General features: G+C 39.7%; 1 protein-coding gene across 13 annotated transcripts in view; it reads right to left on the minus strand.

Moving 5' to 3' along the window:
- RIMKLB (ribosomal modification protein rimK like family member B) overlaps nucleotides 1-12757 on the minus strand; it is a 104418-nt gene that overhangs the window by 11115 nt on the left and 80546 nt on the right. For all 13 annotated transcript variants that reach the window (XM_037995136.2, XM_007967521.3, XM_073020483.1 and 10 more), the window contains exon 5: nucleotides 12018-12221. In XM_037995136.2, coding sequence (XP_037851064.1) covers nucleotides 12018-12221 — 204 coding nt within the window. The remainder of the gene's footprint in view (nucleotides 1-12017; nucleotides 12222-12757) is intronic.

Below are 12757 nucleotides of genomic sequence, written 5' to 3' on the forward strand. Positions count from 1 at the left end.
AAGATCTGGGAAGGTGGTGATCTGAACACAGCTCTCTTCCTCTATAGCCCCCACTTCACTCTAGCTGTCATTTCAAAGCCAAAAAGCTTCTGGGTCATAAGGTAGCTGGCTGGATTTAAGTGAAGTCTTTGGTCTTGACAAAAAGAAGGAAGAGAAAGGAAGTAGAACTTGATTTTCTCACTTGGAGATCAGCTTCACAAAGCTCTGAATTAAGGACAGGAAAGCAAAGAACTTTAAGAAGAGCTAGGCTCCGAGAGCTCTGTGTATCTGTAGGAGTGAGGATGACAACATTACGTGAGTTTGCCTATAGTGTTTGACCCCAGTAAGGCCAGAAGTAGCTAGACAGGTGAGGTGGATCCTCCCTACCACTGAGGCTGTAGGAATAAAGGAGCCAAGGAAACAAAAGACTTCTTTTAGGTACTTCCGTAGAAGCATGCCCCATGACTTAGATGATTCTGCTTCACAGCACTTGTAAGACTGAGGCCATGTAGAATACTACAAATAACCCAAGCTGAGTGAGCCCTGATGTAAGAACAAAACAATAATAATCCATCTATGACTTTAATGAAAGAAATAAGAGCTCTTTAAGGAGATTCAAGTTCAGCACAAAAAGACTTTCTCAAAGTTAAAACAAAAACACGATTACTCAACTAAAAAATCCAATAGAGAAACTCAAAGAATATGCAAAGCATAGCAAAAAATGTGAGGTGAAATCATAAAAGATAAAAGATTTGGGCCAGCTGTGATGGCTCACACCTGTAATCCCAACACTTTGGGAGGCTGAAGTGGATCACTTGAGGTCAGGAGTTCAAGACCAGCCTGGCCAACATGGTGAAACCTCATCTCTACTAAAAATACAAAAATTAGCCAGGTGTGGTGGCATGTGCTTGTAGTCCCAGCTACTCGGGAAGCTGAGGTACAAGAATTGCTTGAACCTGGGAGGCAGAAGTTGCTGTGAGCCAAGACTGTGCCACTGCACTCAAGCCTGGGCGACAGAATGAGACTCCATCTCAAAAAAAAAAAAAAAAAAAAAAAAAAAAGAAAAAAGAAAAAAGAAAACTGGAGAACTGAATCAGAAAAATACTCCTCAGGACAGAAACAGATGGAGGAGAGGCAATAATTAACGAAGAAATTTCCCAGAAAACTGTATAAGGAATAAATTTAGTCTGCTGACTAAAACAGTTAAAATCCAGGTTAAACTGGTAAGAAAAGACACAACTATATCTACAAAATCCCAATAAAATTTGAGCACTACTAAAAATATTTACAAAGAATAAATTACCCACAAAGGAAAAAAATTAGAGTAGATTTGGACATTAAACTGCAACAATAAAATCTTAAAGGCGGTAGAAATGAAGCTAGACTCTTACATTATATAATGTAAGAATTATATATAAAGAATTATATCTCAGACAAAGTATTATTCTTCTTTCAGGGAGAAAGAAAGATGTGTGATACTCTGATCTAAATTATATATTGCTTTTTGTCCACGGTTCCTGGCATATAACTCCAACAGCCCTTGTTATAGTCTTCTGTTATAATGTTGGGGCACTGCAGGCCTTAGAAAATAGAATCTAACCTTTCCCTGTCCTCCTTTCACCTACCCCACAGGAGGACTCTAATCTTTCACAGCCTTTCTGATTGTTGGTCATAAGACTTCATTCCAGGCCTGCTCCATACCCTGGAGGAAAGAATGTGGCACAGAGAGGCCAAGAAGAATCTGAACAGACAAGCCTTGCTGGGTTTCCCTACTCAGTCTTCTAGTGTTAGATCATACCCTTTTGGTTCAATTACATTTTTACATGGTTATCAATTATGTCTATCCAATTGGATATCAAAAAGGGCAAGGTTCAGAAAGCTTCTGGATAGCTGAACACAGAGGTTCCTGAAGGGTGGCATGCCCTGGGAGGGCATGGAAGCTTCATATCCTTTCTCCCATACCTTGCCCTATGCATCTCTTCACCTGTATCCTTTGAAATATCCTTTATGATATATAGGTAAACACAATGTAAATGTTCCTTCAGTTCTGTGAGCTGCTGTAGCAAATTAATCAAACCTAAGCAGAAAGTCACGGGAACCCCAACTTGAAGCCCTGGTCAGAAGTTCTGTAGGTCTGGACTTGCAACTGGTGTCTGAAGGGGGTGAGGTGGGGAGTTGGGGATAGTCTTGGTGACTCTTGGTGACTGAGCCCTCGACCTGTCAGATCTGATGGTATCTCCAAATAGATAAGAGAAATCCCTCACATGAGGTCAAATAAGTGTTCTGTGTGCATTGTTGCTGAATGAGAGAATAGAAAAAGCACTTCGAGTGTATTTTTTGTATTAACAGAATATGTGCGGGTATCTATGACTCTGATAGCCCACCAGGAAAAATAATCAAGAAATGATACTAACATACTAGTAAATGGCTAACAGAGGTCTCAAGATATGGGAAGATGAATATGAGGAGTAAACCATGGTGCGTACTTTGCAATACAGGTATAATTCATTTTAAGTAGATAAAGACAGACTGCCTGGGAATGGATAAAATGCCATATAAGGGTTCATGAAACAGAAGAGACATATAGTAAAACAAATTCCAAACAGACTTGAACTAAAACTATTAGATGATTTCAGCAAAACTGGAACGTAAGGTCAATGAGACTAGGGATTTTTGTCTGTTGTGTTCACTACTATATACAAAATACTGCTACAAGAGGCCAAGGGTGGTGGCTCATGCCTGTAATCCCAGCACTATGGGAGGCCAAGGAGAGCGGATCACCTAAGGTCAGGAGTTCGAGACCAGGCTGGCCAACATGGTGAAACCCTGTCTGTACTAAAAATACAAAAATTAGCTGGATATGGTGGTGGGTGCCTGTAATGCCACCTATGTGGGAGGCCAAGGTGGGAGAATTGCTTAAACCCGGAAAGCAGAGGTGGCAGTGAGCCGAGATCACACCATTGCACTCCGGCCTGGGCGACAAGAGCAAAATTCTATCTCAAAAATAAATAAATAAATAAATTACTGCTACAGCAGTACTTGACACTTTGGAGGTACTCGAAACTACTCAATAAATGAATGAATCAAGAGGAAGGAGTAGGAAGGAAATAAAATTGTTTTAATATTCCCATTGCAGGGGACAGGGAATAAGGAATGCCCAGGGAAAGTAAAGGTATTCCAAATACTTCATTATTATTATGATGGTACAGTGAGGTAGTAAATAAAGTATCAAGGAAAATGATCTTCTCAGGTAACTGTAGAGACTGTGTCTGATTATGAGCATAAGAAAATAGAAGGTAACCATTAATGGAATGCAAAACCCTCGCTGATCTCCCAAATTAACTGGGTTTGGTGGCAGGAGTGAAAATAAAATGGTACCTTACAAACCAGCAAAAATCAGAAAAGAAAAAATAAGGAACAATTTGAGTTAAATAATAAACACAAAATAAGATGGGAGAAATAAAATGAAGTATATTAGTAACTATACAAAAAATGGACCAAATCTTCCATTAAAAGATGGAAACTAATATGATTTGAATAAAAAACAAAACTTAGCTATATACTGCGTACAGAGAACAGGCAAAATAAACTTACTTCACATCTTTATTTCTCCTGACTATACATCCATATATACATTTTTTCCTTAACAATCATGCTGGTCACACACCAAAAACAACTTAATGAAATTTAAAAAAAAATATTACAGGCCACATTCTCTGACAATATTAGTAAGTCAAGAAAAAGAAGGTAATGGGGTAATGGTAAAGGCAGCCAAAAGAATATTAACTACTTTGAGGTTGCAAAATTGATCCCTTGTATCAAAGAAATCACAAAGAAAAATGAGAACCATCTATAAATAAAAGAGAAAAATGCTTCATACTAATACCTTCCAACACTGTGAAAGTTCTCCAGAGGAAGATGTTTAACATGAAATGCCTTCATTTTGAAACAAAAAAACTAAATGTTCTAGCCAAAGAAACTAGGAAGACAGATACAATGAAAACAAAAAGTAAAATGAATACAACAGAAAGACAGAATTTTTTAAAAATACAAAGGCTATTTTGGTAAGATTAAGAAAGACAAGAAAGAGAATTACACACAAAGCAGAGATTAAAAGCAGCATATGTAAATATCTCACAAAACTCTTTGGCAAAAAATTGGAAACCTAAAAGAAATGGATCATTTATTTCCAAAACTGCCCCAGAAAAGGCAAACTTTAACAGGGCAATTATTACAGACGGGTTTCAGAAGGTGATAAAAACTATTACTACAAAAGGAACTAGGGCGAGAAAGGTTCACAGCTCAGTTTTATTTAGCTATCCTTTATTCCAATGTTACTTTACCAATATAGAATGCCCTAGGGAAAGACTGAAAACTCCTCAATACATTAAATAAAGCCAGCATAACCTTAATATCAAAAGTGATAAAGTTTTTAAAAAATAATATTATGGGCCAATCTTACTCATAAAACTAGATGAAAATATTCTAGGGCAACCCCCTTTGGGTCCCCTCCCTTTGTTGGGAGCTCAGTTTTCACTCTATTAAATCTTGCAACTGCACTCTCTTGTGGTCTGTTATGGCTCAAGTTGAGCTTTCGCTCGCCGTCCACCACTGCTGTTTGCCGCCATCCCAGACCCGCTGTTGACTTCCACCCCTCCGGATCCGGCGGGGTGTCCGCTGTGCTCGTGATCCAGCAAGGCACCCACTGCTGCTCTCGACAGGGCCAAAGACTTGCCATTGTTCCTTCACAGCTAAGTGCCCAGGTTCGTCCTAATCAAGCTGAACACTAGTTACTGGGTTCCACGGTTCTCTTCCGTGACCCACGGCTTCTAAAGGAGCTATAATACTCAAAGTATGGTCCAAGAATGTGGCTTCTTGGAAATATTGATGCTCCATCGTATAGGAGTTTTTCTAAAGGAAACCCCATTTTCACCACCCACACCCATTTGCCCCCTGCACTTCAAGCCATACATTTCAATCCCTGTATCTTTAACCTCCTTGTTAAGTTTGTCTCTTCCAGAATCGAAGCTGTAAAACTACAAATCGTTCTTCAAATGGAGCCCCAAATGCAGTCCACGATTAAGATCTACTGTGGACCCCTGGACCAGCCTGCTAGCCCATGCTCCGATGTTAATGACATTGAAGGCACCCCTCCCGAGGAAATCTCAAGTGCACGACCCCTATTACACCCCAATTCAGCAGGAAGCAGTTAAAAGCGGTCGTCGGCCAACCTCCTCAACAGCACTTGAGTTTTTTGCTGTTGTGAGGGGGCCTGAGAGACAGGACTACCGGGATTTCCTAGGCCGACTAAGAATTCCTAAGCCTAGCTGGGAAGGTGACCACACCCACCTTTAAACACTGGCTTGTAACTCAGCTCACACCCAACCAATCAAGTAGTAAAGAGGCTCACTAAAATACAAATTAGGCTAAAGCAGGGAGGTAAAGAGAGAGTCAAATCATCTATCGCCTGAGAGCACAGGGGGAGGGACAATGATCGGGATATAAACCAGGCATTCGAGCAGGGAGCAACAACCCCTTTTGGTCCCCTTCCATTTTATGGGAGCCCTGTTTTCATTCTATTAAATCTTGCAACTGCAAATAATAATAATAATAATAAATTTAAATAAAATATGAAAAAAACAAATTCAGTAATTTTTGAAAGAACAGTAAGCTATCCAAAGAAGGTTAATTTTAAAAATGGGCAATTAAGGGCAATTAAGAAAAAAAAAAACTTTTTTTTTTTTTTTGTGACCACCACCTCTCCCTCTCGTCTCAACCACCTGAGTTAACTGGGTTTACAGGCATGTGCCAGCATGCCAAGCTAATTTTTGTATTTTTTGTAGAGATACAGTTTTGCCGTGTTGCCCAGACTGTTCTTGAACTCCTGAGCTCAAGGCCCACCTTCGCCTCCCAAAGAGATGGGATTACTGGCATAAGCCAATGCACCCGGCCAGAAAAATTATTTTTAACCTAAAATGTATCAACATAATCCATCACACCAAGAAATTAAAGGTCTTAAGGACCCTTATTAGGATAGCTAAATAAAACTGAGCTGTGAACCTTTCTGGTCCTAAATTAAAGATGCCAAGATGGCACAGGATAAAATCTGACAATCATCCCTCCTAAAAACTCTAAAAGAATCTCTAATAGAATCAACCTCCTTAAATATAATATTCTAAATAGCAAAACACTAAACCTATTTCCGAGGAAATCAGAAACTAGACAGAAATCACTGCAATCCTTATTGCTTAACACTATACCAGAGGTTCTAAAGCAGTGGTTCTCAACTGGGGAGAATCTGGAAATTGTATGGTGGCGTTTCTGAGATCTGCGGTGGACATACTGGCATTTAGTAGTCATTGGTCAGAAATGCTATGCAAAAGACAAAAACTGCCCAATTTAAAGGTAAGCAAATATAATGAAGAGCAATACATATACAAGTAAACACAAATGACCAAATAAACTATGAAAAGATTCTCTCATCGTTCATGGTGAGAAAAATACAAAGTAAAATGGCCGTAAAATAGCAAATAATTCTCATCTGATGGGGAAAAAAAAATTACAATTTGAAATGCAAAAGGTTATGGGCTTTTTAAAAAGTAATCTGGGCCAGGCGCGGTGGCTCACGCCTGTAATCCCAACACTCTGGGAGGCCGAGGCGGGCGTATCGCAAGGTCAGGAGATCGAGACCATCCTGGCTAACACAGTGAAACCCCGTATCGACAAAAAATACAAAAAATTAGCCAGGCATGGTTGCAGGCACCTATAGTCCCAGCTACTCAGGAGGCTGAGGCAGGAGAATGGCGTGAGGCAGGAGAATGGCGTGAACCCGGGAGGCAGATTCAAAAAAAAAAAAAAAAAGTAATCTGATTATTTATTTAGAGACAGAGTCTTGCTCTGCTGCCCAGGCTGGAGTGCAGTGGCATGACCTCAGCTCACTGCAACCTCCACCTCCCAGGTTCAAGTGATTCTCCTGCCTCAGCCTCCTGAGTAGCTGGGACTACAAGTGCCTGCCACCATGCCTGGCTTATTTTTGTATTTTTAGTAGAGATGGGGCTTCACCATGTTGCCCGTTGGTCTCAAACTCCTGACCTCAAGCGATCCTCCCACCTCAGCCTCCCAAAGTGCTGGGATTATGGCGTGAGTCACTGTGCCTGGCCATACATTTTTTAAAATATGTATTTTGTTCCAGCAATTCCAACCTTGATGAGACTTATCAAGACAAAAGCACCAGTATATAAAACAAAGCATATTCACAAGGATGTTTATAGTATTATTGCTCACAACAGTAAAACACTGAACACAAACTGCAATTCAATTCTGACAAACAAGGTAGAGAGGCTCTTGCTCTATCAGATATCTACACATAGTACCAAAAGAATAAAGACTGGTATTCACAGAGAAAAAGCATGATACAATAGACTAAGGGACCTTGCAATAAACCCATGCACACGTGGAAATTAAATACATTACAAATTAGTAATAAACAGACTATTCAATAAGTAGCATTCAGACAACCAGTTACTCATTTTGAAAAAAGAAAACGGGATCTCTTTCATCACGCTGAACAGCAAAATCAATTTCAGGTAGATTAAAGTCCTAAACATGGAAAAGCTTTTAGAAGACTGTATTCAAGAACTGAACATGACCACAGGGTGGAGAAGAATTTCTTCAATTTAAAAATAGTAGAGAACATAAAGAAATAGATGAATATGCTTGACATTAAAAGTGACAATTTTTGTCCACCAAAATCTGTAATCAAAAAAAGAAGAAATACCACAGACTGAGATGAAAATACTGTACTTACAATTCATATAACTGACAAAAGAATTTGAAGTCAGATTAGATAAATCTGGCCAGGTGCAGTGGCTCACACCTATAATCACTGGACTCTGGGAGGCTGAGATGGGAGGATCACCTGAAGCCAAGAGTTCAAGACTAGCCTGGGCAACACAGCGAGACCTCATCTCTATAAAAAATAAAATATTTTTATAAAGAAAAAGAAAAAGAGCCCGTAGATCAATACACAAAAGGAAAAAAAAAATCTCGATTAAAAAAAGACACAAAGGACCTGCACAGGCAATTCATAGATGACATACTGGAATATGCACTTAAAAAAGTGAACAGATGCATAACCTCAACAGTGAGAGAGAAATTACAATAATGACATGACATAATTCACATTATTTTGGCAAAAGGCTTAATGTCTACCGACCTTACAGGTTGGCAAGAAGGTGGCACGATATGAAACAGTATTTGATGCGGAGAAATCCTAAGGTAGTATATTCACTTTGGAGAATCATTTGGCAATATCTAGTAGAGCTGAATTACTGTAATACACTACAACACAGAAATCCCACTTCTGGGTAAATGGGCTAACCCAGAAACACTCTTGACGATGTATCTAAGGATGAAGTTTTATAACACAAAATAATAACTAGTTTAGGAATATAGACAGAAGCACTGAAAGTACATTATAGGAAAGATAAATACCAAGTTCAGGATGTGGGGAAGAGAGAAGAAAATGATCAGAGAGAGTAAACAGGTAACTATATTGACGGCTTATTTCTAAAGCTGGTTAATGGGTGCAAAGGAATCCTTTATACCTTTTTGTAAGCCTCACTGATCTCAAAACAACCTTTTTTTATTTTTATTTTTTTTTTTGAGTCAGGGTCTTGCTTTGTCGCCCAGGCCAGAATGCAGCCTCCCAAGTGGCTGGGACCAGAGGTGTGTATCATCACGTCTGGCTTAATTAATTTATTTTTTGTAGATATGGGGTCTCTCTACACCGTTCAGACTGGTCTCAAACCTCAGGGCTCAAGCCATTCTCTTGCCTTGGCATCCCAATGTGTTCAGTGGGGGATTACAGGACTGAGTCACAGCACCCAACCTGAAAACAAACTTAAAAAAAAAATTTACTTCTTAATATAAAACTAAGTTACTTTCTAAAGTTCTTTTTGCTTAAAATATGAAGAGTAACTATTAATTAAATCTCAACGTAGTAAGGTAAAGGTGACCCAGAAAAGAAAAGATGCCATTTAGCTCTCTTCTAGCTAGTCAGCATGACATGTTATAATGAAAAATTAAAATGAGACATGAAGAGCTAATTCAAGGAGGCAGAAGTCATTTTTCAAAAATAGAAAGTAGGCTGGGCACGGTGGCTCACACCTGGTGGCTCCCAGCAATTTGGGAGGTTGAGGTGAGTGGATCACTTGAGGCCAGGAGTTCAAGACCAGCCTGACCAACATGGTGAAACCCCATCTCTACTGAAAATACAAAAATTAGCCCAGCATGGGGGTGCACACCTGTAGTCCCAGCTACTCAGGAGGCTGAGGCACGAGAATTGCTTGAACCTGGGAGGCAGAGGTTGCAGTGAGCCGAGATCACACCACTACACTCCAGCCTGGGTGGCAGAGCAAGATTCCATCAGAAAAAAAAAAGTAGAAAGTAAAATTAATATAACCAATATCTTTCAAATCTTCACTGTGTTCTTACTCTATCATGTACTCTGAATAAGCCACCATATTGAATTTCATGCTTATCAATATTCCACCTTTAGTTTTACTAAATGTCTGTATTTCCAACACTGCATTGTTTAGTTTTGCATATATTTAAATTTTATGTAAATGAAATACATGTATTCTCTTCTTTGACTTGCCTTTTTAGATGAACATTATGTTTTTGAGATTCATCCATGTGGTTATAGATCTCAGAGAGATAAGTAGGGATGACATCACCTAGGGCCTGGTAGCCAGGGCAAGAACTTAAGGTTTTTCTGGGAATGCAACTGGGGAGCTATTGGAGGAATTTTGTTTGTTTTTGTTTTTGAGACAGGCTGGAGTGTAGTGGTATGATCGTATGATCATGGCTCACTGCAGCCTCGACCTCCCAGGCTCAAGCAATCTTTCTGCCTTAGCTTCCTGAGTAGCTGGGACCACAGGTGCATGCCACCATGACCAGCTAATTTTTTTTTTTTTTTCTTTTTGAGACAGTCTCACTTTGTCGCCCAGGCTGGAGTACAGTAGGGCAATCTTGACTCACTGCAACCTCTGCCTCCTGGTTCAAGAGATTCTCATGCCTCTGCCTCCCGAGTAGCTGGGACTAAACAGGCATGTGCCACTGTACCTGGTTTAGTTTATATTTTTAGTAGAGATGGGGTTTCACCATATTAGCCAGGCTAGTCTTGAACTCCTGGCCTCAAGTGATCCATCCACCTTGGCCTATGAAAGTGCTGGAATTACAGGTTTGGGCCACCGAGCCTGGCCCCAGATAATTTATTTTTATATTTTGTAGAGACAGGGTCTTCCCCTCTATTACCCAGGCTGGCTTTGAACCTTGAGCTCAGGATGATCTTCCTGCCTCAGCTTCCCAAAGTGTTGGGATTAACCAGTGTGAGCCATGGTTCCTGGCCCTATTAGAGGATTTTGAGCGAAAGTTGATTTGACTTGCAATGTAAAAGCATCCATCACACCACTATGGTGTTAGGAAGAGATTAGGAGGGAAGAGTAGAAGCAAGAAGACCCCTTAAGGGGCTACTATAGGTAATCCAAATAAGAGAAGATGGTATTAGGAGTAGAGATGGTAAAAAATGGTAAGATTTGGAAACATTCTGAGAGTAGAGATTTCAAAGGGTTCCTGACAATTTGAATGAGTATAAGAGAAGAGAGGGACCAGGATGTCTCTAAGGATTTGGGTCTAAATCAGAAAAACAGAGCTGTCATTAAGCAAGACAGACAAGCTGGAAGTGGTGGCTCTCATCTATCATCCCACAAGTTTAGAAGGCCAATGCATGAGGATTGCTTGAGCCCAGGAGTTTGAAAACAGCCTGAGCAACATAGGGAGACCATATCTCTACAAAAAAAATGTAAAAAATTAGCCCGGTGTGGGGTGTGGTGGCTCATGCCTGTAATTCCAGCACTCTGGGAGGCCGAGGCAGGCAGATCACCTGAGGTCAGAGGTTTGAGACCAGCCTGGCCAACATGGTGAAACTCTGTCTCTACTAAAAATAAAAAAATTAGCTGGGCGTGGTGGCAGGTGCCTGTAGTCCCAGCTACTCAGGAGGCTGAGGCAGGCACATGCCACCTTGAACTCGTGAGGTGGAGGTTGCAGTGAGGGAGCTGAGATGGCACCACTGCACTCCAGCCTGGGTGACAGAGTGAGGCTCTTGTTTCAAAAAATAAAAAATAAAATAATTAGCCGGGCATGGTGGCATGTGCCTGTGGTCTCGGCTACTTGAGAGGCTGAGGCAGGAGGATTGCTTCAGCCCGGGAGGTTGAAGCTGTAGTGAGCTGTGATCCTGCCACTGTACTCCAGCTTGGGTGACAGGCAAGACCCCATCATTCACTCACTCATACATACATAAGAATAAAATGATAAGGAGATAACTACGGGTAGAACACATTGTAAGGATTTCAGTTTTGGAGATACTGAGTAAGCAATTCCTTATATAAACCTGGAGTTGGAGCAGGGAAAAGAGTCTAAATTGGAGATAGAAATTTGGAAATAATTAACATACAAACGGTATTTAAAGTCATGAGCTGTACAAGATTACTAAGAAAGTGATATAAACAGAGAAGAGGAGGATAAAAACCCAAAGCCTAAGCTCTGATATACCTGAACAATAAGAGATCTGAGAAAATACATATTTAAGAAAATCAAAATCAGCAATCTTGTTTGGACCAATGGGTAAAATGGGTTAAGACATCTTATAGGAACTCCGATTATATACAAAATAAGTATATCACCAAAGAGGGAATCTCTAACTCCTATCCAGACATCCAATACATGTGTAAACTGGGTTACAAATCGAGAATGGGTGAAGGCAGATTTAATATGATTCAGTGAAACAGAATTATATTACTAGAAAAATAACTCGAGTTTAATTACATTGATGGCATGTGTAAAAATCGTATTTACATGTAAAAGGAAACACGTTTTTCAACTTATTAAGAAAGTCTATAGTTACACACAAATGAATACTCACTGGACAAGTTATAATGTCACTCTATATACTAGAAAGATATTTGTATTATTTTTACCTAATGAGCAGTTGCTTTGCATTCTCCCATCTGTTGAACAACGTAACATGGTGCCAACCACACGGCCGCCCACGACAATGACACGTACATCCCGTCCATGAGACTCTTTAACATACTTCTGGAACAGGTATGGTGCTTCATGGCGAATAAGATGGCTTAGATCAGCCAAATGGTGCTTATCTCGAGCCAAGAAAACAGCTTTACCTACAATTGAAAAGAATAAAAATACATGTTAAGTCATCAATTGTGGGCAGATGATACCTATTATCTGAATCTTCTTGTATCACAATCTGCTGTTTCAGAATCAATTACACTTTTTTTTTTTTAAGTTTTCCTTGTTAGAACTGTTTTAACAGTGAAATAATACAAAAATATATAAAGACAAGGTAAATAATCTCCTTTTACCACTCCCCAAACTCATGTTTCATGACAAACTAAAATTTATTTTGATATATGTTGTGAGGCAGCGGTCTAGATTTATACTTCTCCAGGTTAGCCAATAATGTCAACCTCATTCACTAGCAAAACTTTTTATCTCTGAATTAAAACGTATGTGTGATATATTATTATACAATACACTAATATACTATATTAGGATATAGTAATATAGCAGTATGTTACCTCAATTTATTTCTGAATTCTCTAGCCTGTTCCACTGCTCTATTTGTCTATTTTTGTGCCAATGGAAGTGGCTGTTTTAGATATATGGTTCTAAATTCCTCCCATGGTGGGGAAGGGAA

This window comes from Chlorocebus sabaeus, chromosome 11, assembly GCF_047675955.1.
Source record: "Chlorocebus sabaeus isolate Y175 chromosome 11, mChlSab1.0.hap1, whole genome shotgun sequence".
NCBI lineage: Eukaryota > Metazoa > Chordata > Mammalia > Primates > Cercopithecidae > Chlorocebus > Chlorocebus sabaeus.